Source organism: Filicampus tigris, chromosome 6 (assembly GCF_054856515.1).
Source record: "Filicampus tigris isolate MCC_2025a chromosome 6, RoL_Ftig_1.0, whole genome shotgun sequence".
Taxonomy (NCBI): Eukaryota; Metazoa; Chordata; class Actinopteri; order Syngnathiformes; family Syngnathidae; genus Filicampus; species Filicampus tigris.
In genome coordinates, this window is record NC_141222.1 from 26,330,906 (window position 1) to 26,355,399 (window position 24,494).

The 24,494-nt window shown below is 42.5% G+C and overlaps 2 protein-coding genes and 1 long non-coding RNA gene across 10 annotated transcripts in view; 1 reads left to right on the plus strand and 2 right to left on the minus strand.

Moving 5' to 3' along the window:
- Positions 1-5,123, minus strand: part of gtf3c1 (general transcription factor IIIC subunit 1) — a 22,954-nt gene extending 17,831 nt beyond the window's left edge. For both annotated transcript variants that reach the window (XM_086032559.1, XM_086032558.1), the window contains exons 1-10: positions 5,070-5,123; positions 4,664-4,886; positions 3,234-3,410; positions 2,993-3,169; positions 2,733-2,879; positions 1,763-1,859; positions 1,557-1,680; positions 1,151-1,345; positions 940-1,055; positions 66-118 (exon numbers count right to left, since the gene is read on the minus strand). In XM_086032559.1, the coding sequence (XP_085888685.1) occupies positions 66-118; positions 940-1,055; positions 1,151-1,345; positions 1,557-1,680; positions 1,763-1,859; positions 2,733-2,879; positions 2,993-3,169; positions 3,234-3,410; positions 4,664-4,886; positions 5,070-5,085 (1,325 nt within the window). In that variant the 5' untranslated portion in view covers positions 5,086-5,123. The remainder of the gene's footprint in view (positions 1-65; positions 119-939; positions 1,056-1,150; positions 1,346-1,556; positions 1,681-1,762; positions 1,860-2,732; positions 2,880-2,992; positions 3,170-3,233; positions 3,411-4,663; positions 4,887-5,069) is intronic.
- Positions 4,565-12,046, plus strand: LOC147146498 (uncharacterized). Its single transcript, XR_015087064.1, has 3 exons — positions 4,565-8,487; positions 8,572-8,724; positions 10,794-12,046. It is a non-coding gene; the product is annotated as an uncharacterized LOC147146498 (long non-coding RNA).
- The window catches only part of LOC147146499 (axin-1-like), a 29,908-nt gene continuing 11,237 nt past the window's right edge, over positions 5,824-24,494 (minus strand). For 3 of the 7 annotated variants that reach the window (XM_086032563.1, XM_086032561.1, XM_086032562.1), the window contains 15 exons: positions 22,538-22,634; positions 22,195-22,347; positions 21,053-21,235; positions 17,436-18,111; positions 15,424-15,617; positions 15,001-15,147; positions 14,098-14,232; positions 13,927-14,023; positions 13,066-13,203; positions 12,590-12,980; positions 11,057-11,234; positions 10,801-10,974; positions 9,745-10,056; positions 9,509-9,658; positions 5,824-8,694 (listed from right to left, as the gene is read on the minus strand). In XM_086032563.1, the coding sequence (XP_085888689.1) occupies positions 8,568-8,694; positions 9,509-9,658; positions 9,745-10,056; positions 10,801-10,974; positions 11,057-11,234; positions 12,590-12,980; positions 13,066-13,203; positions 13,927-14,023; positions 14,098-14,232; positions 15,001-15,147; positions 15,424-15,617; positions 17,436-18,041 (2,649 nt within the window). In that variant the 5' untranslated portion in view covers positions 18,042-18,111; positions 21,053-21,235; positions 22,195-22,347; positions 22,538-22,634 and the 3' untranslated portion in view covers positions 5,824-8,567. Of the gene's footprint in view, positions 8,695-9,508; positions 9,659-9,744; positions 10,057-10,800; positions 10,975-11,056; positions 11,235-12,589; positions 12,981-13,065; positions 13,204-13,926; positions 14,024-14,097; positions 14,233-15,000; positions 15,148-15,423; positions 15,618-17,435; positions 18,112-19,720; positions 20,794-21,052; positions 21,236-22,194; positions 22,348-22,537; positions 22,635-24,494 lie in introns of those variants that run through there. The other 4 variants (XR_015087063.1, XM_086032566.1, XM_086032564.1 and 1 more) reach the window with 4 other exon arrangements.

Consider the following 24,494-nt stretch of genomic DNA (forward strand, 5'->3'; position numbering starts at 1 on the left):
ACGCGAGTCAGCGTCACGGCAGGGGCTACCGTTTTCACACTGACAAATCGAAACGCCAACCGTACCTGTAGCTGATGAACTTTGTTACCCTCTGACGGCCTTTGTCCACCATGAAGCCCTGCGAGGAGGTAGAGATGTCACATCAGGGTGATTAATGTGCTACGTTCCAAAGAAGAAAAAAAGCCACTGATGTACTCTCCTAAAAAGAAGAAATAATCGAAGCTTCATTTCTTTGAACACAAAAGGGGAAATCTAAAATCTAAAAGAGGAATTTGATTTTGCACTTTCCTAAAGAGACAAGCTCTTGACGTTGCCCTTTCACATGAAAAACAAACTATTGATTTTGCACTTTCCTAAAAAGAAGACATTCTACTGCTGGTACGCGATCCTTCAAAATGGCACATTTGAAGCTTTACCTTTCTAGAAAGATGACTGACAATTGATGTTGCACTTTCCTAAAGAGAAGTCATTGATATTGCACTACACTAAAAAGATGAACTTGAGAGCGGCTTGAGCCTGTTGCTCTTTCCTAAAAAGAAGACAAGCTAGTAAATGTGCATCTTCCTAAAAAAGGCAAATTTGATCTTGTACTTCTTGAAAAGAAAGACAGACTATTGACGCTGCACGCTCCTAAAATGACGGAAAATAGTGATTGTGCACGATTCGAAAACAAAGACAAATCATTAGTGTCGCACTTTCCGGAAAAGAAGACAAACACGATGCTTAGCTTTCATAAGACAACAACTGCTGTTGAATTTGAAAAGAAAACAACGAATCCCGCACTTTCCTAAAAGAAAGAGGGACATGAGCTTCGGTTTTATTAAAAGAAGACAGACTACTGATGTTGGACTTTCTGAAAAAGAAGACAAACTGCTGATGTTGCTGAAGACCCCTCAAACCCATATATTTGGATCGATAAGCACAGTAAAAAGGTCTCACCTTGATGACGCCGTCCCTCTCCATCTTCCTCCAGAGCATGCGAGCCTCCAGCTTGCCAACGTTCATCCCGGATGCGATGCCCGACTGAGGGATTCCCTTGGTGCCGCACGATACAACTGCATCAACGCAAAAGCACGATCAAAACACAGCAGCAGCAGCAGCAGCAGCAGCAGCAACGGCTAAGCCTTAGCGGGATCTCGATGAAACACACCCAGCTTGTACGCCTGTGACAAAACATCCTCCTCCATGATCCGGCCCACAGGGGGCAGAGTCTGCCTCTTGTCGCCTTCATCGTCATCGTCGTCGTCCTCATTGTCGTCGTCCTCCTTCCACTCATCCGCCGCGGGGACGACCTTGCCTACGTATGGCTTGATTAGCTTCAGGCAGCGGACATGCACTTTGTTGCCTGCAGTGGTTGAAAAAAAATGGTTGTACATTGCATTGGGGGGGACTATTTTTTATTTATTTATTTTTATCCAGCCTTTTTATTTATTTATTTCTGTACATGTTTTGAAGAATGTTATATATATATATATACACACACACACTATATAATATGTATACATACACACACACGCACACACGCAGACTGACGGAGAGCTAGCTAGATGACTGACCTTTTCTGGTACGCACAGGTTTTCTCTCCTCATCCAAGTCCTCCAGAGGAACGCTGCAGTAATTCACCAAACTGGCGTCTCGCATGTACCGAAACACACGCTTGCATACTGCCTCCGGGAGATTCTATAGGACAACATTATTCATTAGGATTAAGGGCCCAACTCAGAATTGCAACCCCCCAAAAAAAATAATCAACCATGCCAACCATGTGCTCTCGGATGGTGACCATTGCGGCCAGCTGGCGTGGCATCTTCTGGAGGATGTTGGAGACAAACTCCATCATCATATCGTACTTGGACCTCCTGCAAGCACACAACGGAGCGGTTTTAGCAATTATTTTGATGTCCTAAAATTATAGTGGACTTTTTTTGTTTTTCTGTTATTTTTTTTCTTTCATTTTTATGTAAAAGTGACTTTAAATGAGCTACTGAGAACTAGAGTGGGCTAACTCCATTTTTGTAAGTGAGTGTTATCCATCATCCTTCATTAAGGACTGATAGATTTGACCGATATTTGGACTGAGACCACGATAGCACCAAACTGTATATTTCTAGTTTGTTTCTGTTCTTTGATGAAATCTAATTGACACGAGCCGGCACCGAGCCCATTCTAGTTCTCAGTTTAAAAATTCATCACTTTGGTGGGGAAAGGGAAAGAAAGAAAGTCAGAAGTAAATTAAAAAAAAAATAAAAATACACATATATATTTTTAGTTCTAATTTCACAAAAACCTCATTCTTCAAGAAAAAAAAAGAGTTGTACATAAAGGTAATTATTGTACAAGGAAAAGTCAATTACACTTGGAAAAAGGAGGAAAAAAATAATGTAAGTAATAAGTCACAACTCTATGAAAAAAAATTGGGGGGGAGAAAAAAGATGCAATCCTAAAAGAACAAAAGTAATTTCACAAGTGAAAATTGTTATCGTTTGTAAAAATGACTCGAAATGAAATGAAAAAAGTCCTAGCTCAATAAGAAAAAAGGAAAAAGAATGCTATTTTTTTTTTTAACTTCCCGAGAAAAACGTTTTAAATGGGGGGGACTGATTCATCAATAATAGTCATAATTTTGCTATTTTATAAGGAGAAAGAAAGGTGGTCATCAACAAGAATGAAGCCACGTTTTGCTTTTTTTTTTTTTTTTTTACATAAGTCGAGTTGATGCGCTGTAAGCAGACCTGATGATGTGGAAGCGTTTGAGCAAGAGCAGGATGGAGCTTTGCCGCTGTCCCGACTTGGTGCGTCTGCTACAGCAGGCCTGGGGGCACACCAGCTGGTGGCGCAGCAGAACCTTCCTGATGTAGTGCAACTTGCGCGAGTCCACCCTGACCGCACGCGCACAAACGGAGAGTCACGTCCGTCACATGAGTAGGTGCATGCAAGGGTCTGACTTACTGTCTGTGAGTGTATGTGCGCGTCTACTTGTGTGCGTATGTACTTGAAAGAGGACTTGTGCAGGTCACTCTGCAACTCCCCCTGCCATCGTGCCCGCCCCACCCGCTCCAGCATGCAGTAGGAGTCGTCCGCCAGTTTGATGTCGGGGTCGCTCTCGCCGCCGATGAGGGCGCGGAAACGGCAGCTCTGCGACGCCACCGCCACCAGCTTCCTGCCGTACCTGCAGCGCGGAAGACCGTGGGTGACGCTTGTGACGACAAGCTGGCAATACGGCGAGGGGGCACCTTTTTAAAACCTCGTCCAGGCTGACGGACGACTGGGAGCGGAGGCACGCCGTGATGTTGTTCCTTTGGCGGAGGGTGGCGCACGAGCCCTGCAAGCTGTCCTTGTTGTCGTGGACGATGTGCAGCGGGTACACGTCCTTCTCTTCGACGTCGTTCTCTTCGTCAGACAGATTAAACCTGACACATCCATATTATTACAAATTTGAATATCATGAAAAAGTTCAAGATTTTTTTTTCGGACTCTACAGACAGTTAGATATTAGAGCGTTGAACCACTGTGTCGACCAATCAACTTTTCTATGCCGCATCGGCGTTTTAAACTTTGAAGTCAACTTGGCGCTAATCACTAAAATGCTCCGCGGAGCAGCTAAATGTCCGTCCAGCAAAGCAAAGGTCTCTGCACAACTGCACGGGTCCCTTAGTCCAAACATAAGTTGGTGGTTAATGAAAATAGCAGCTAATGTGCTTGCCACTAGTGTTAAAAGATTCATACCGGCGTGACCACAGGACTGGCGGCAAGGAACGAAGGCAGCGGCGCCAAAACTCCATCTTCATTGTAAATATGTAAATGTACAATAATTGTATGATAACAAAAACTTCATTCATACCACAACACAGCCGTACTATGCAAGGTGTGGAAATAGGTTATATAGGTTAGGGTTGTAATAGTTTGGGATTTTTCATAACAGTTGTTTTTTATTTTGCTTTGACTTTTCTTTTTTGAATTCAGTTAGTTTAAATTAGTTCTTAAGGGCGTGTTTGTTGGTTTTAAATTGCTTTCAAAAATGCTTAATTTTAGTTTTTATTGGTTTTAGTATTAGTTTTAGTATTTGTCAGGTGAAAGATAAACACGGTCAATAAATATTGTGTAATAACTCCAGTTCCTAAACAACTGTTTGACATTCCTTCTTCTGTAACAGCCGTACACTAATATGAAATAAATACATTTAAAATAAAACCCCAAAGCTCATTATGAAATTAATTGACAAAGATGAAAACGAAGGACACTTTCGCCATAATGATAGTCAGTTTTACAAACAAAAATTGTAGTTTGAGTTGTTGTTTTTTAAATGCACTCTGATTTGTTTTTTTTTGTTTTTGTTTTCTGTTAAACAAAATGTTTTTTCAAGTTTGGTTTTAATTATTTTGTTCGTTTTCGTTAACTACAATAACGTTGGCACACAGTCACTTGCAAAACCAATCGTCAAATGCAATTAAAGCACAAGTAAACAGCGACAAATTGCCTCTTTTTTTGAGCCTGGGTACGATGTCCCGTCTAACAACACGCTATGCTTTGGAGCACAACATAAAAGCGACCGGTTCGTCGAAGAGAAAAGATGCGCAGGAATAATTAACTACATTCAGCATAATGGGCAGTTGTGAAAATCTTCAAACTTAAAGCCTACATTAGCATAGCTCAGTGAACCCACCTGTCATACAGCACCACATCGTCCCTCTCGGCGGGCAGCAGGTAGAACGTCAAGTCACTGTTGGCCACCAGCGACCTCCAGACTAGCTCCTTGGTGCTCTCGTCCAGTTTGAGTGGGAACTTGGGCTTTCTATCCCCCAGTCGTATCCACAAAGTGGGGATCGTGATGCCGTCCAGTCCCTCCAAAGCCACTTCATCCTCCACCATGCTCAGCGGATCCATGGCTAAGTACAACAACAACGCCGAAGCTAGCACTTAATCGTAGTGTCACCTAGCGAGCATGTTAACCTATGCAGTCGAAAAACCGTGTGTTCGTCCAGCTTTACGCGACTAAGAAATAAAAATAAACGTTCACCACTCGGTTTAGAATGGAGTTAAATAAACGCTCTTATGTGGAGTTTATGTACCAATTGCAGCGTCCATGTGTATCAACTTCCAACCCACAGCAACGCGTCTCACAATACCGCCGCAAGATGGCGTCCGAGAACCAATATTTATTAGGTTCTTCTTCTGTGGTCATTTTAGAGCGACGCATGGGGTATCACTGCCATCTATTGGTAAAGTTTACGAACTACTTTTTGCGCCATCCTTTTACGAAACATTTTCACCCTTATTCGTGATTCCTTATTTGGTTTATCTAACTAACATCTTTATAAAGAGTTTGTCTTTCTCACTCAGAGTAGAAACACAAAGCAGCCTACAGGTATTTTATAGTTTTAGGTTCATTGCGTGAATTACCAATACTGTTCTAAAAAGCAGCTAAACAATGTTAATACAAAATGTAATAACTGAATGTGAAAGTTAATTAGAAACAAGAAAAAGTCATAATTGTTGGCTACATGACAAAAAACAGGTAATTGCAGGAAGCATGGTGAAACCGTACAAAGAAATAGCATAGGCCAAAAAAAAAAGTTAAACTTCTACAAATGCGACTGTTTTAAAAACACTTGCCATTGTTAGCAAAACAATGAATTGCGATAAGAAAAAACTGTTTGTGAACATGTTTGCAACCTTTTACAAAATCCAAAATTCGCTACGTTCACCACTCAGTGAGATATGGACTTCGTTACAGGAGTTAAAATGTGATTATTTGGCCTTAGGTTGGGGGTAAATAACGCATAATCATTCAATTTTACTGCCAAGAGGAAAAACTGCCAAGACTGCTATTTATCCAACATCTTTATTTATGAAGTACCTTTTTTTAAAAGAAATGTACAAGTGGAACCGGCACAGTGACATTTTGCGGTGGCACATGTATGAAATGATAATGTACATATTTACAGCAAACCGGCTATGGTAGCGACAAGTGAGCCAAGCACACCCGAAGCAGGGGGGAAAAAATAAGCAGTGGAGAAAAAAAAAAAAAAAAAAAATCATGATTTTTTTTTTTCATATAAACAAAAAAAAATAAAGATACAATAAAAAGGCACTGTATTTTTCACAAACAGGAACGATATGTTAGCTAGCATAAAAAAAAAATCCACCGGCAAGGCCGTTACAAACAAAGTACAGAACATGCTTGGTGATTATTAAAATTATTATTTTTTTAATAAACAAATCATTTTTAAAAATTCATAAAGGCATAAGTTGAAGTCAGTTTGGGATCCCGACGTTTTCCCCTGCTGACTTTTGTTCAGAGGTCCACACATTCAATTGTACGTTTTTTTTTTTTTATGTTAAACCTTGACACGCACGCACAATTGCATACATTATATGTTAAAAAAAATACATTCAACTAACGAAATTCAGTTATTTGACGTTCGGACAAATTTATTACTCCACCCACCCTCTAATGGGTAACTTTTCATTCGTAGGACACCCAATTAACTTTTTTTTGGTCAATATTTGCCAATTTTTAAAAATCTCAATTAAAAAAAAACATTATGCTTGCGAGCTAGTGTTTTTCATCCGACTCCGTTGAAATACCGTTGCTGTCCGCCAAAAAACATTCAAAGTTTTGTTCCTACACTTATAAGCTGTGAAAATATATCTGTTTTTAAGACATGTATTTCAAAATTTTGCTAGAATTTAATCTGAAATAACACATTTTCGTGACCCAAAAAGATGAACATGCATGCTTTAAATCGGACAGCGTTGATATGGTTTCGGACATCTAGTTAAATAAGACCATATTTAGTTTGTATGCTTTTCAAAAATTGAGCCAGTAGGCAGACCATGTCTTAAACGCATGTACAGTATTTTTCAGACTATATGTGGCATTTTTTTTCATAGTTTGGCTAGTCCTGCAATTTGTACTGAGGTGCAACTTGAATTAGAGCTCGTACTCAAACCCAAATTAGCATGCAGCATTCGCCGCATCCAGGATTTTCTATTTGACAGCACCAAAAGTCGCAATAACTGGCCAGGATTCTACCTTTGGCCACAACGCGGCATGGGATACTAGTTAAGAATAGCCATTTTAAACAAATTAGAAGACATTTCCGTAGTTTAGAAGCCAACCGAAACTCTTTCGCGGCCGCCAACACGATTAGGGAAGGATTTTGGGTGAGAGTCTGAGCTTTACTGTTCGCTGTTTTTGTAAAATAAATTTCCCGCCAAAAATGTGTCATATACTCTTAAGTGACTTACCGTAAAAATTTCCTGTTAATAATACACCTCCCCCAAAATCACCTTAAAAAGCTGTTTCCCCCCCCTCTACTTGTTTATAATAAGCTCCCCCGATTTGCTGCTCTCCTTTATTATCAGAGTGAATATGAGTGAATTAAGACTCAAAACATACCAATAAAGTGTAAATGCAGGTTAAAAATGATGCTCTTTTCCCAAAGCTATGATTAAGGTCTTGCAAAAGTCATGTTTTATTTATGAATTTATATTTTATTTTTTAAAGTCAAATCTTGTTCTTGCACTGTACAGTCGTAATTTTAGTAAGTATTCTTTCTTAATTTCTTTACTTTTTTTTTTAAACAAATTGAGTGTTATTCATGAGTTTTTACACTAAAAACTGTTTTTTTTTTTCCGTCTTCTTAATGCATTTTTTGACTGATGCCACTTATACTCGGAAGCACTTATAGTCCGAAAAATACGGTATATGTTTGTAACAGGAAGGACAAAAATGTGAGTTATGAAAAAAATTGAACATGCGTGTTGTTTTGTCGGACGGCGACTATCTGCATTGTTGGCAGCCAGTCACAAAATGTGAATCGCCAGATTAACGCCGTTTCCAGGATTTGAACAACATTCTGCGACGTGTGACTTACCACCTCCTAGCGGTTAACGGGACGCAGCATTGCGTTCTTTGGCTAAACTGGACGAAGTTTGCGACTAACCTTTTTTTCCCATGATACGAGAGGGCATAAAAATAAAAGAAAAGCTATGTTAAAAATGGCTGTGTAAATTACTGAATTAGGGCAGAGGTGACAGGAAAGAACAGAATTAGCTAGAAACGGGTGGGGGGGTGGAGAAAAAAAAACGTACACAATAATACAACATTTACGCGAGGAGATATGTCCAAACTAGGCTGCATTAATAGTACCATACCTTGTACATACACAATTCAAATAACGATTTGAACACAACAAAAGAAAACGTAGCTTTGGTTGGTAAACACGTTGTGTGGAGAACTTGCCGTCGTCGATGACTGGTCGCCCACGTGGCGTCCCGCAAACGGAGCGGAGAAGTTGCGCACTTACTTCCCTTTGACACGCCGTCCCCCCGCCGAGCACCTAAGAGTAGGTTTAAGGTTTGAAGGGTTTTCTCGGGTTTCCATGGTCATGTAGCAGCATCGTTAATAATGGTCTGGAGAACAAGTGGAAGACGACGTCATCCCCCGCCATTTTGTCCACGGCGGCAGCCATTTTAGGCAAGGTGACGAATCCTCACTCTGACCTAGAGATCCCTTCAAGCTCCACATGTTGCTTCACCTTCCGTTTTTCCCCAACTTTCTTTCAGTCCACCTTCTCCACCTTGCCGATGATCTTCTCCTCGAAGATGGGCAGGATGGCGTCGTCGTCGCGCACCTCCTCGAACACGACGCCGCAGTCGAACTCGTCGCTGACTTTCTTGAAGTAAAACCTAGAGGAAAGAGACAGACGTGCTAGGACGGTAAGCTCATCTTGTTAGACATTATTGTCAGTCATATATATATATATATACACACATATATATATACATATATACACATACATACATATATATATATATATATATATATATATATATATATATATATATATATATATATATATATATATATATATATATATGAATGGTCAATTTCTTTCCTAGAAATTTTTTTTTTTTTTTAAAGTTTGATTATCCCAAGAGAAAAAAAAAACGCCTTGAAAATTTTTAACAGATATGTTACTAAATTTAACAGTTTAAATGAGTTTTTCAAGAAAAAAAAATAAGCTTGTAAAAAAAATGCCATATTTGTTGTCAAAAAGGCATTCCTTCAGAATACAAAAATATTTTCATTGTGAAAATATTTTTACCACATTATTAAAGTTTTATTTTTTGAAACCCTTTTTTGTTAAAAAAATGTATATATTTTTGAAAGAAATGACCGAATCAGAATTGGGGAAAAAAAGCTAAATCTTATGCTATGAAAGTGTTCCCCCCAGATATCTAAAGAAATAATGTATTTTTTTAAATAAAAAAACAAACAAACAAAAAACATGGTATGGGTTATTTTAACTTTTCTTTTCAAGATTTTATTTTATTTTTTTCAATGGCAATCTGAAGAGAAATTAAGTCATTTATTCAAAGGGAGAAAATGTCATCTTGTTTCACCCCTTAAAAACATTTAATGCTTAAATGAAGACAGTTAAAAAAAATGAAGAAAAACAGATTTTTTTCAGAAGATAGAATTCTCCATCTTCCACCTCACCTGTAGTGGCCCTTTTTGGTGAGCAGCTCCTTGAACTGGCCCAAGGTCACCACTCGGCCCTTGACGGAGGTCCGGTACGGGATGGGCTCCCCACAGAAGTAGTAGGCCACCGTCATGTTCTCGCACACTTGCCGCTTTCCGGACTTGTGCCTTCAGACGAAAACCCTCCACATTAGCCACATGACATCACACAGCACGTATACATAAACACTTGAGAGCGCCACCTAGAGGCCCACCTCTGCTTGGCCTGCTGCAGCGCCGCCCTTCGCCTCTCCTCCTCCAGCCGTCGCCGGGCCTCCTCCAGCTGCGTGAGCGGGTTGGGGGCCGGGTTGGGCGGCATGGCGGGGTCCTGGATGAAGGGGTGCGAGGGCTGCACCTGCGCCGCCGACGCCGAGGCAGGGTGCGGCACCAGGGCGGGCGACGGCGAGGAGGGGTTGTTGCGCAGCTGGGCTGACACCCACGGGTGGACGGCCCCGGGGCGCTCCACCGAGGTGGGCCGCGGCGACTCGCTGCTGCCCCCAGTCCGCCGAGAGCTGCTGGTGCTGCCGCTGCATAGAAACACAGACGACATTTTTTGCATGTTCAAACAGTAACTCATATGCATTTTGTACACACAATATTCTTGATGGGTATAGTCTGGAGTGGCTTTTTGTGAACAAAAGGACAATTTGGCCCTTTGGCAACTAGTGTAGCAGATTTGAGTCCATCCATTTAATACTATTTTGGTAGGTTTCTTCATCCTGTGTCCTGTTGTTGATAGACAGAGCAACTTTTTGTGGACAAAATGACCATTTGGATCTTTTATGACAGGTGTGGCTCATTTTAGTCCATCCGTTTGATGTTTTTATTTTGGAAGGTTCTTGCTTCCGTTTCCTATTCTTGACAACCAGAGGCTGCATCGATTAGCTTTGTGCGAACGAAAATAACGCTTTATTTGGATCTTCAATGATTACTGTGATGCAGTTGACCCGATCCGTTTCTTACTATTATCCTGGAAGGTTTCTACTTCTCGTTTCCTATTCTTGAGAGGCAAGGTGGATATGCAGCAGCGTTTTGTGAACAAAAGGACTGATTCAGATTTTCTTCAACTGGTGCGACGCCGTTGAGTCCATCCGTTTTGATACCTTCATTTTGAATGACTTCTACCTCCTGTTTCCTCTCAGCTGGAGCAAATTTTTATCAACAAAACTACATTTATATTCGGATCTTCAGTGACTGGCGTTCTTCCGTTAGAGTCCATCTGTTGTGCACATTTAGTGTCGAATTATGGTTATAATGTGTGCAGGGCTCACCCGTGGGAGCTTTTCCTCTGCCTGTCTCCCTCCATCATCCACTGGAGGATCTTCTGGTTCCTCTCCAGATCCTCCAGCGGCACCTGCGCGTCCATACCGCGGCCGCCGTCGTCGCCTTTGCCCGGCGCTTCCGACGGCTTCTTGCCTCGCCTCGACAGCGTGCTTCCTTTACTGCTGCAAAACAAAGTTAAACCAGTTGTACTAACCAGGAACCACATCAGGGAGGGTGGATGTTCAGTGCGCTCCGGGGTCTTACTTGCAGCCCATTCCGTCCAGGGTGCTGGCTCCGGCGCCGTCGGCGTAGTTGCGACTCCTGGCGGCGTACTGGTTGGCCTGCTCGCCGTTCCACAGGAAGTTGGGCTGCGACCTGGAGCCCGCCTCTTCCTGGCCTTCTCGTCCTCGATGGTGGTACAGCTGCTTGTGGTGATGCATACCTGACAGAAAGAGAGAGTTGTGGTGGCTTGTCGGGGCTCTTTTTAGTGCTTCAAGTGATAATCAGACAAAACAAACGACTAAAAATTATTAGCAAAACGAAAGAGATTGAAAAAGTTAGTTGTATGGATTTGTTTTCCGCCTCGTCGCTATTACAATAGTTTTGGAAGCTTGTACTTTTTGTTTCCTTTTCTTGGTCAAACTCTGCCAGTGTCGGTATCCAGTAGCTTTTTGTGATCTCAGGAGAAGCTAATACTTCGCATTTTTCCTAAATTTCTGTTTATTTTTCAATTAACTTGTTTTTGTAAATGGTCGAATCAGTATCTATTAATATTTTTGTGCAATGTTTGCATCTCCATGTAATTGTTTTCATCTTATATTTGTGCATTTTTCATCTAATTTAGATTTTTCAGAATATTCTTGCCTAATATTTTTTCTATTTTAATGCTTTTTTAATTTATATTTATTGATTTTGTATATTTTTCATATATGTGAGCATAATGTATAATCCCATATTCATTAAATATTTATCCAATAGTTTTATCCTAATTGTCTTTTCCTTTCATATTTTTGTTGTAACCGTTACTTTTATGTATTTTAAGCTCAAATTTTAAGATATTCATTTAATAGTTTCGTCCAAAAAGTCACATTTTTGCCATTATATATTTTTTCAAACTTTTGTGTATTTTCATCTATTTTTAAAAATATTCACCTGTTTCATCCCCCAAAAGTTTTCATATTTTTTCCAAACATTTGTGTATTTTTCATCCAACATTAATGCAGTTTCAAAATATGTGTGTACTTTTTATGTAATTCTTAAGAATATTATCCTAATAGTTTCATCTTTAAAAAATAACCCTTTAAAAAGCCATATTTTTACTGTCATACCTCTTCAAATATTTGTGTATTTTTCATCTATTGTTTGTTTTCCTAACATTTAATAATAGAGAATTTTATTTTAAATGCACTTTATACTTAAGCAATTTCCAAGTGCTACAGAGTAAAAGACTTTTGTAAAGTCTTAACGTTTGTGTATTTTTCATCCCATAGTAAAAAAAAAAAATCTAATAGTTTCAGTTGTGTCTTTTGTATCTATTATTTTTGCATTTTTCATAAAATGTGTATTTTTAAACACTAAGTAATTTTTGGGGGGGTAATCTTTGGCGCGGTAACTGTGCATGTGTACTAAATGTCTTGACTTGTGCCACTCCCGTGAGTGACATATTTCTTTTAGAAACATCTATAGTAAGACCAATGACAATCAAATTCATGGATCTCGTGTTTTGCTAAAAACAATTGTATCTCTCCGACAACATCTCCATGGGAAAGCGGTTTCAGTTTTACCGCGCGCACTCACCTTTGACCCCAGCAGCGGGCAGACTGTGCCCTCCCGCTCTGTGCGGCGGGTAATGAGGCGGTCCGATGCCCCCGTCAGGCGACCGCGACGATTTGGGCGGCGTCTGTCGGCCGCCGCCTCCCAAGGCCACGTTGGTGGCGCCCGGCGACTGACAGCCCGGCGTCTTCATCACCCGCTGCACGTGCTCGTCCAAGATGGACTCCGGGTCGTCGTCGTGCGAGTCCCCCATGGCCACCAGGCCGCCGTAGGTGGCGACCGTCGCCGTGTTGGCAGTGGTCTCCGAGTAATGGGCGCCATAGAGGGGCGGGAAGGACGAGGGGAGCGGGAGCGAAATGCTGTGCGACGACATGGAGGTGGTGACCGAGATGTCGGCGTCGTCGCCCTCTTCTTCCTGTTTGAGTCACATGACCATGCCAAGAATGTTGAGGTTTATTCCAATTAGCGATGAGTACAATGGCATCCGTGTTCACGCTTACCAGTCGTACTCTCTTCAGCCTCGCTTCCAGTCGCTCCTCGGCCTCCCGCTCCCGGAGAACCATCTCCAGCCTCCGGATGAGCTCGGCTGCAAACCTTTCGGGCTCTACGTGGATGTCCTTTGGCATGCGATACGTGCGCTGCATGGCACGACACAAACACACACATATATTTTGTCTTGTTTTTCAAATATTTGTGCATTTTCCCTCTTTTTTGTACATTTTCAACTAATACTTGTGTCAATGTCAAATACCTTTGCATTATTTTTAAATATTTCCTTGATTTAGTAGCACAGTTGCCCAATCCGTATTCGTAAGGTATTCAGAAAACAAGAGAAAAAAAACATTTTTAGCAAGTACTTTGGACTTTTTTTTTTTATGGATTTGGTAACATTAGGTTAAAATTGACTTGGGTAATTGTGCTTTTCGACTATATTTTAGCTTCTTTCCCCGTAATATTTTCCTTAACATTTTTAAGCTAATATTTATCGTAATGTTGTTTACAGTTCCATCCATCCATTCCCCGCTTATCCTCGCTCGGGTTACAGGCATGTCTGTTCCAATTTTTCTTCGGAATAGTTTGCATTTTTGTGTTGTAATAGCTTTTTCAAATATGTTTGTAACTGATATTTGGACTCCCATTCTGAAAATCCTGACATTCCTCTTTTGACATTATAGTGAAAACAAGAGTGATTATTTTCCTCATGTGATATGAAATTTTACACGTCCAATTAAAACATGTTTCCCACGCATCTTTACTGATCTGCAGAACTGTTGGCCAAACACAACATTCTGTACCTTGCCCATTCACTTAATTTTCAGCTAATATATGACAATCAATGATGGCTGAGAAAATATACTCACAGGTATATGAGGTAGGGGCACACGTCCGTTAGCTTTGGCACTTTCATGCATCTCCTTGCGATGCTGTTTCCGATACCGGTAAGGAGGAATACCATCTCTGCACGCACAAAGCAAAGCGGAGAACATAACAATCCTGACAACGGCAACAGGAAACAGGCGTTGCGGACTTACACGCTGCTGTCGGTCAGCGACAGCGTGTCGGCGTCGCTCGACATGCTCTGCTGCTCGCTGTCGTTGGCACTAGTGGCAGGGGCGCGGGCGTAACCCATATTGGCGTAGTAGGGGTTCACCGGCTCTCTCCAGGGTCTGACAATAGACAAACACTGATTATTATTATTATTATCACTATTAGTATGTTTGTGTAGAGGTGCAACAATGAATTAATCGCCAACTAATTGATTAGCAAATTACTGGACAACTATTTTGGTAATCTATTAATAATTTAGAGCCATTGTTCGATTGAAAATTGTCAAGATCCTCTGATTTCAGCCCCTCTATAGTAAATATCGGATTTCGGTCGTACCCCAAGAGGGCAGACTAATATTTTTGTGGTGAATGATGAATAAGACATTTGTAAACATCTGCTTTTACTTTGGAAAAAATGCCTTTTTTTCTTTTTTTACCAAACCAGTAACCAAATCCTAATCAATTAATTGAAAAAATAATAGGTTGTTTAACCTATGAAGAAAATAATAGGCATGGCCTAGTGAGCGGCATCAAATGGATTCAGGTTCTCTGAGTGTGAGCATCTGAACATAAGTTGTGGCCGAGACAGCAGCCCCTTGCGACAGTTTAAATGTTTATATTTGACTGTTTGTCCTATCGAATAAACAACAAAGTGCATTGGCAACTGTGGCTCTCCTTGCCCACATGCTAGGGCATTACAGTACCTGAATTGCTCCATGTTCTTTTTCATGACACTCAAGCGGCGGCGTTTCTGACGCTCGCTCACAACACAATGCAAAAAAAAAATATTTTTCTTAAATGGCCAAGCAACAGCTCGTAATTTGAGGAGTCTATAAAGTTGGGACATTCGTAAGTGAAGGTACCACTGCATATGACTAAAGGTCCCACCTGTACTCCCTGGTGTCTGGCCGCCGCCTGCTGGTGGAGGTCCTCTGCGGCACGGTCTGCATAAGCAGGCTGTGGGTCAGCCTACCTGCCGGCGTGTCCCCGCACTCCTCCTTCTCTTGCTCGGCTTCCCTCTGCCCGCCTCCACACCTTAAAGCGAGCATTTTTTTCCCCCACAATTAAAAACCAGGTGTCTTAAGAATATATCCGCGGCGTGCTTTCGTTAGAATACCAAAGGATCAAGAATTACAGACAAACTCCACCCATTTTCAAAGCGTATTGCTTTTGTGGTGAAAAGTGGCTCATTTTAGGGGCGGATCCTAAATGCTGCTGGGTTGCCACGTTGCCATCATATATGCCCTTTAAATGAAACAATATGGTTCGTATTTCTAAAGGCGAAAACGTGTAGGACAAAACCAGTCTTGCCTCCACTCCTCGTCTTCTGTCAGAGTGGGCAAGCAGCCCGGCACGGGCTTGGCGGGCCCCGACGACGGACTCTGGTCGCTGGGGTTCATCTTGGGGCTCTCGCCGCCAGTGCGAGTGTACTCCAAGTACAGGTCGGACTTGAGGAACAGAGGGTAGGTGTTCTCCTCCATCGTGTCTTGGATCTCCGTCTGGGCCTGCGACGCAAAAGGGATACACTATTTATTGAAATATTAAATACTGTGCAGCTACTGTGAGACGGAAGGAATAATATCAGTTTCCAGGATTTGTCATAGCTTTCGCGTAAGAGTAAAATTAAGTCAGCCAACATTTGTAGGCCTGTATAAGTGCAAGGAGAAACGAACCACCATTCTGAGCTGTAGTAGAAGTGCAAAGAAATGTATTTAGTCACAGTTAACTATGTAAAAACAATCAAATGTGTCCTCAACCTTTCTCACTGCCTGCAAAAGCCAAAATTATTTCCGCACCAACTCTAAACGGGGGAGATCAGGCACAGCCAGCAAGTTTCATTCTTAACAGAGGGGGGACAATTTACACTCACTTCTTGCATGCTGTTGGGTTGAATACAATCGCAACCATTTTATACACGGATGGTGGGTAGAAGTACACATTGTTGATAAAATCCTGTCCTTGGTGGGTTTGGGGCGTAAAAGGCAAAAGGAGGATAAAATGAGGGATGTTCTGTATGTAAACAAGGCTAATATTTGATCATTTCAAGACTCGCTGACGTCAAAGGACAACAGCGACATTATTTTTAATTCCTCACTAAGACGTCAGCCAAGAGATGACTAAAACAAAAAGTAAACATGCACGGATGCCAAACCACATCAATTCAACTCCATTTTCTTTTAAGTACACTGGAATCGAGTTGGAAGCGGGGATTTTTGCGCCTTTAATGTCATGGCACAATACTTGAGATCGAGTGAGAAGGGGTTTTCCTGCATATAGAATTTGGGGGCGGTTCTTCATGAAATGGAGCTGACCAGTGAAGGACAAGACATTGAGGCCAAGTTGGGAAGAAGTAGAATCATATTAACGCGAAGCCCACGTTTTTGCCGAGTTGTTGCCCTGGGCATTTTGGTTTTTTTCTTCCCCCACTTAAAGTCCCCCACTTGGTCCCCAGTCATGTCTTTTTCCAAGCCTGCCGTGAAGAGAAAGGTTGGCAACGTGAACAGCGAATTTCAAGAAAAACAGCTGCCCCCCCCCCCACGACCCTTGAACAGCGTTTAGGACCCATGGCTCCATGTGTCATGGGATGACGCCTATCCAAGAGTCAGCAATAGAAAAAGAAAAAATGCATTCAAAGCAGTTCACAGAAAAACGATTTAGTCTAAAGCTTGTTTTGAAAGATGTGCTTTACTGTGTTTTTACTTTTCGGGGAGCACACACTTCATCGAAAATGATTTGCCAACCCACTATTGACGATAGTAGCAGAAATATCAAATCTCTTGTTTGATATTTGTGAGGTGAAGAAACGTCTTCGCAACAGACTCAAAGTGAGGCACTTGGATATCTGCTGCAAAGTGGCCACTGATTATCCCGGAAATGAGGCACTGGAGTGCAAGAAACCATTTGACAAAATGAAAAATAGAAGGCGGGACTGTTTTGCCTCCAGCTGTGGAATGGGTCGCTGAAATGTGTTCATTTAGCACTTCACAGGGTCACATTGGACTTTACACACGATCCACTTTTGTTAATATTTAGTTGATTTTATATCAGACAAGGTTCTGTATTTTGTGCTTTAGAATTTATTTTTTTATTTTTATTTTTTTAATGAAAAGTAAAATAGCAGTAAAATATGCACGTGTATATACTTCACAGAAAAAGTGATTGTGGCAATGGGGTTGAAAAATACGCAATGGTCGGAATGGTAGCACCCCAACTTTTAACTCGACATCAGAACCTCTGCCTCAGTAGAAAGACCAAAGATTAAAACCGTCAACTAGCTGAGCAAGTCAACATCCGTCGGTGCAACGTCAGTGTGAAAAACGTACCTGTTCAAACATGGCGAGGTCAGGATGCGGCCTCCCCACACAGTCGCGAATGAAGCTCTTGGTGGCCGGCTTGATCTGCCTGGAGACGATGCCGCCGCCGTCCACGATGTACTTCCTGTAGATGACCTTGGCCAGCTTGGCTCGCTTCTCCGGGCTCGTCTTGCGGAATCCCGAGCAGGCGAACCAGAAGTCCAGCAGGTCGGCGCAGCCTTCCTGGCACAGGAAGTTGCGGAACAGCTGGATGCCCTCCTGGTCGTCCAGCAGCGAGTGGAGCGACTCGGCCCACTTCAGGTAGGGCGGCGTGGGCGAGGCCGAGCCCTCCGGTTCGTAGCCCAGGTCCAGGTCGGGCCGGCGGGGCGTCGCGGATGACGAGGAGGAGGGCGCGTAGACGGACGAGTCGGCCGTCTTGGCGGACAGGGAGAGCGGGAAACCGGGAGTTTGCGAGAGCGCGCCGGGACGGGTGGCCGCCGACTGCACGGGTGGCTCCACGTCGGAGCCCTCCTCGCCGGGGACCGGCGGCCGCGGCGCATCCTCTGTGAAATGGGCCAGGCCGCTGAGCGGGGCCGCCACCCCGCCGCCGCCGCCGCCGCCTCTGAAGCCAATCATGTCTCTGGTTGCGCACGGCAGAGGTCACACTCGCCCCCGTAGCGATGATTTTGTAGACAAACAATTCACCCTGCAAAAAGGGAGACAAGAATAGCGGTTGGTGTCACAAAGGAAATCATTTGGGGGGGAGGGCTGTCAAATCTATTATTACTGGCGGGACCCTCAGAGATGACGCTATTAACCATCCTCTTATGTTGTGGGATAAACAACAATGACATTTGTCAAAAGCGCAAGTGTACTTTTACCAATTTTGTAGTTGACAAACCCCCCTCAAAAAATGATAGATGACGAACAGCACTTTTCAAATACATAAACACATCGTTATCATATACTTTTTTTAATACTTCTGCCAACTGTAACGTAAACTGGTCGATCCGCACATATGGTTTTGGGAACTGCTGCTGGTCAGACCCACCATAGTGGTTCATATTTTCCATCACTTCCAATGCTAACTTCAGAAATTTGATAAACTCAAATGCCTCTTAACTGTGCTACCTTTATTCCTTCCTATGTATTCTAACATCTTCAAAAGTGTTTGTTCATCCTCAAATGTTTAGGTTTTTTTCTGTGCATGTTTGAGTGCCAAATGAAACCACACAAGTTCATGATTATGGGTTGTTGGCTTTAGTGTTTGGCAAGCTTTCCACTGCTAACAACCTTTTGAACATTGGATAAAGAATAGAGGTGTAACAAAAACTGGTTTGAAACGAAAACGTATTCGTTTTTTAATTTAAAAGATGAGAGTGAATCGATTCAAATGAATCCACTTTGAAATACACTGTATAGCTAATCATTTTTTATTGGAGAAGGAAATGGCGCATTTACAGTACTAACAAATGACAACAAAAAAAGACATTGCATCATACCCTCTCGACCCAAGCAGTACCATATCGAATAGTAATCCCTCTAAGTCGAACCGACTCGAATCGTTCCACTTTCAAATCGAAATGAACCATTTCGCACCCCTCATCTCGAAAACCGTATTGAATTGTCTTGTGGAGAGACGCACCCGCTAATAAAGATTAAGAAAGTTATGTCAGCCGGAAACGTATTCAACAAAAAAGGTCACTTAAAATCTTGATCCCAACTGCCTTTGCATTAAGATGTAGGCCAGAAATGAGTACGTTTTCACCAGTTGGACTCGTGACTTCCTTAATGTTTGTCTGAGATAAATGACACTTATGTCACAGGAATCGTTTTTAAATTGTCTGTCTGATAATGCTGGTGGTCTTGTAAATTGTAAATCTTAGGAATTTTACACGCAAACCTGCAATGTGTAGGTACGTGACAGCTGACTTGTTTCCGCCATTTTTTGCGAGGCCATCTTCGCGTGATCACGGTGCGCCGGTCTCTTTTGCACTCCTCTCATAAAAATGAGCTCTGGCTTGTTAAAATTGTGCTTTCCGCATCTAGTTTTAGATGTGATGTACAGTCGAATCGGCTCTGTCGCTTCGTTCTCAATTTGATGATTTTCATAGAGTATTTCAATGTTTCTCGCACGCACGGCGGGATTACTCATCTCTGACCGCCCAAAAAGTGTTGATAGCAAGATGGAATATTTAAATCGTCCTATTCTGACCAATATTGAGGGTTTTCTGGGATTGGCGGACAAAGTTACATCCAATTTGTGCGCTACTGCCAAAGAACATGATATACTGCCAAAATTTGTGTCACCTGACCTTGAATGGGTGGGAGAGGCAGTAGAGCTGTGCACCGGGATAAACTAGCCGTCCGTTGCCAGTGATGGTGTGGGAATCTCCAGTTGCCAAAAAAACAACAGGCAGACGGGGGTCGCACTGCAGAGAAGGCTTTTATGGCACACGTAGTCGTTCCCTATTCTTATCTCGACTCAAAATGCTTCTCTTTGCTCTTACTTATCCCTGAACAGTCGCACACCGCGTCGCACAGACACTCAGTCACAGGCCATTCCATTGTAACAATAGAGAAAGTTCCCAACATTTTTCCCAGCTTTTTGAATCCTTTAAATGTCATAACTTTCATTTGTAACATATTGACAAAGTTTACACACCGTTTTGTTCCTTTATTCCTGATCTTTCCGGTGACAATCATCTTGTTGGGGGGGGGGGAGAATAAAGATTTTAATTTTGTTGTCACATCCCTACCATACATGCCAGAGAGTGAACATTGGGATAAGGCTGGGTTTGGTTTTGCATTTTAAAGTGCATATTTTAATAATGAATGCTCTTACTTAAAGTTAACATGCAGAAGGCTACAGTGCCCTGTGAAAAATTTGTGTTAATGCCGCAATCAATACAAGAATAGCCGGAATGGTAGCCTCGCTAAGCAAACAATAGCACGGGTGCATTCTATCCAATGGTGACAGTTAGCCACTGGGAGCAAAAGTTTGCTAGCGGCGAGCGTTCTATCGACTACCGCCGTCAAAGTTCGAACATTGATTTGAAAAAAATACGTCAACAACAAAATCTACTTTAGAACTAAGTAATTGGCAGCGGAAACCAACAGCAACGCGCCATGAGTAAGTTAGGCAAATTTGCTCCCAAGCTAGTGCTAGTTAGCACGGGGGGGGGGGGGGACTAGGTGGCTAACTAGCCTTGAAGCTGTGCCCACCAACAGTGTGCCAAGGCTTTGAAGTGAGAATCTCATTCATCTCGGGCCTTGCGAGAGGGGCGGTGCGTGTGTGGGGGATGGTGGGCCGACTCCAGCAACAAACTCCACAACTACATAAAACGGCCTGAATCAGAATCAAAAACCAACCACCCCCCTCCTCCTCCGCCACCCAACAACCCCGTCGCCACTTTTACGGTCGCTCGTTTTAATCAAGGGGAAAAAAAACCGCTTCCAAAAAGTGCTCAAACTCGCTCGCGATGCAAACAAATACAACAACAAAAAAAGCCGAGCGGCACGTTTTCCACTCAGGCTGCTAGCCTGTTAGCTACTATAGCATGCTAGTTAGCATTAGCTCCGAGGAGCTCCCCCTCTCCACACACACATAGTGTTTTTCTGCTTCACACACACACACAAAGTCTTACCGTCTCTGAGAGGCCGTTCCCCGTGTCGTGCCGCATTGGGGATACTGGCACCAAGTGTGTACTCCGCAAGGCGGCATGAGGAAGGCTTCATTGGCGTCAATGTAGGGGCAAAAGAAAAAGAAATGAACCCGACGTCTTTGCCCCCCCCACCCTTCCCCTCAACTCCCCATGGTGGCCGAGTGGCTAGAGAGAGAGAGAGAGAGAGAGAGAGAGAGAGAGAGACGCGGTACGTGGGTTGATTTTTTTTGGGGGGGGGGGTGCAATTATTTCTCTTGTTAAACCATACTTGATTTGGATATGTAAACAATTTTCACTGATTCTACTTCAATACAAGCCATGCAAAATATTATTTATCAAATTATTGTTATTTATAATATTTTTTACAGAATCATGTCGATGTTGAATATATTTTGGAGGGTTATTTTTTTTATTTTGGATTGATTTCTTTTAATCAGGATTTGTTTGCATCATTTTTACAAACTGGATCTAAATACAAGCGGTAAAAAAAATATTGCTTATAAATGAATACAAAATATTTATCATGTTTTCATTTAAAATGTAATGTAATGTAATGTAAATGAATAATAATTTATCATTGCTTGACAACACTAATATATATATATATATGTTTTTTTTTCTTCATTATTTTGCTGATGCAGTAGACCCGCCGGGATTTTGGTGTGGTCAGTTGCATTCAGTGAGTGTGAATAGTATATTAACAGACAATTTTCAGTTTTAATATATAATACAGGATATGTATTCAAATTTGGGATTTTTTAACATGTCTTTTAATAACAATAAAAAACTCTTTATGAAAGCTTTTTCGAAAATACAATGTAATTACAAAAAAACATTATTGTCTTCGAGCGCCGATCGCCAAAATCACGGTTATTTGCCGACCTCTACTGCCCAATATCGCTCTCGTTGGTGAACACCGGTTACTACACCCGCGACAGTTACCGGTAGTTAACTGTGACGAAAACGAGCGGATTAACTACTAGTTTGCCTCAATCTGTCTTCAGCACACGTCTTAATTCAACAAACAGACAAACAGAGCATGTCTGCTCACTTAAGAAATGAATACTGTAATTCTGTTTTTGGGTATGTGAGTTGGTTTGAAATGGAAAAAAACGTATTCTCACCTGCAGTTTCTAACCTCCCGTCAGTTCACCGGGGCTCCCGTCCACTTCTGGACCCCCACCAACAGCGGGCCAGCACTCCGCCTGTCAGTCTTCTCATCCCGGATGACTGACTGACTGGCTGACAGGCTGAGAGGAGCACCAACCGACCCGAGTCTTCATCAGTAGAGCGAGAGAGAGTGGGAGGGAGAGAGAGAGAGAGAAAGAGAGAGAGTCCGACAGAGCGGCATTAGACCACAATGCATGCACTCTTATGAGGACAGCCTAATTAAAGCTGAAATGGTGATTGATTGATTGAATGATTGATTTGTGATACATTCTTATAGATTTTACTCCAATGACTCACCAGCATGTCCCCTCGGTCAGGTGGGGTCCACACACATGCAAAGGTCCAATCCTGGACCGGTGATTGGTGCTGCTGTCTCATGGTGACCGAGCATAGCCTATGGGAAACAAGGTTACATTCACTCATTTTCATTTACTCATTCTCCGGGGCCACGTGTCCGCCGCCGCTAAGGACGCAATCGCCAACGCCAAGCGAGATGTCATCGAGAATACGGCGAAGCATGCGGTGAGATGTCACACTTTGCTTCACGTGAGAGACTGTTTACGTGCTGCTGTTTTTGGTTAGCAACAGCGTTTTAATGAAATGGACTCATCGGCAGTTACGCATGTGGGCAAAAAGCCGCAGTGGCTTTTTGTTAAGTCGCGTCAGCTCTTTGTTTACAGATGCAAAAATAAAGCACACAAAAGAAAGAAGCGAACACTATGTCTACTGTGACACATTGGCGTTTTTGCTGCATCCCGCACAGGATTTTTTGGAATCTGCGCATGAACTCTGAAAACCATCAAGGTGTTCAAATGTGCTTACCGCAATTCTTTCAATGCCAGCCATTCTCAAAATAAGAGAACCTATTGAGTGCCAGCCAATTTGGAGCATTCCGAATGATCTTTCAAGGCTCACAGAAGATTGTGTTTTATGACTACTGTATGTAAACGCAGAAATGACCAAATGAAGGATTAAACAAAAAAAGTTTCGTACAAAATTTGTAGTATTTAAAGACGAAGTCAACACAAACATTTTTTTTCAAGACTATGTTCTATGCAAGCCCACTAGTTGAAACAGGGCATTCTGATAATTTGATTTGATGATTTGTGGAATAAGTGCTAATCCACTCGTTTTTAGCCATCTCTGGGGGGCGGCCATTTTGTCTTCTGTCGACTGAAAACGAGATCACAACGACCAATCGCGACTCAGATTCAGAAAATATAGGACCCGCCTACAGGCTGGTCCGCCTCTGTTGGTCATGGTTATGTTCTGGGGCTGCTTTGCTACATCCAGCGTGCATTGGATTGAATCAGCCCAGCATACAATGAAGTCTTAAATCTGGCCGTTCCGGAGCCACGTGTACTTCCCGATGTCAGAAGGCTTGGTTCGCTTGAGTGGCCGACCTTACACACATGCATGCTTCATTACGGAAGTGTATTCGCATTTCTCCGACACACACGTACGCGCGCTAGTGGTGTTGTTATTGTTTGCGGCAGTTGCCCCCGGAGATGAGGGCGAGAGAGAGAGAGAGAGAGACAAAGACAGAATACTGAGGAGGCTGAACTTGACCTTTATGGTGTCTTGGTGAGGAAGGGTTGGGGGCATGTTGCTACTTATGAATCTATAATGAGCCTCCTCCGCGCGCGCGTGTGTGTGTGTGTGTGTGTGTGTGCGTGTGCACGCGCGTGTGTGCAGTCGTCTGAGCTCTCCGCTGAAGAAAGGTCATCACACGAGGGGGCTTTAATACACCTGGCATCCGTCCATCCACCTACAGTACCTATGACCTCTACCTTGAGTATACAACATTAATATTTACAGTCATCTAAAAGTCCAGCGCCCCTGAACACACCCCATAAAGTTGTGTGTGCGCCACACATGCCAGAAGAAGGTCCTTGTGCATTTTCGGCAGAGCTGAATTGAGTTTCACACCCACTTTTTCACGGCGACTCCCCAACACGATCATCCGATTTTGACAACATTAATCTGTACAGGAAAAAAAACAATGTCTTCAGTTTTGAAAGACCGCTAAACGCGCTAAACGTTAGGCTAGCTCTGTCTATTTTCAAAACTCGTCTTAAAACACATTTCTATTCTTTGACGTTCGACTCGGCATGAGGCTCAGCATGGTTTTATTGTATTTACTGTCTTTATGTTATTAATCTAAATTGAATTTATTCTTACGTTTGATTTGAACTTTATGTATAGCACTTTGTATGCAGCTGTAGTCGTTTTTAAAGGTCTCTATAAATAAAGT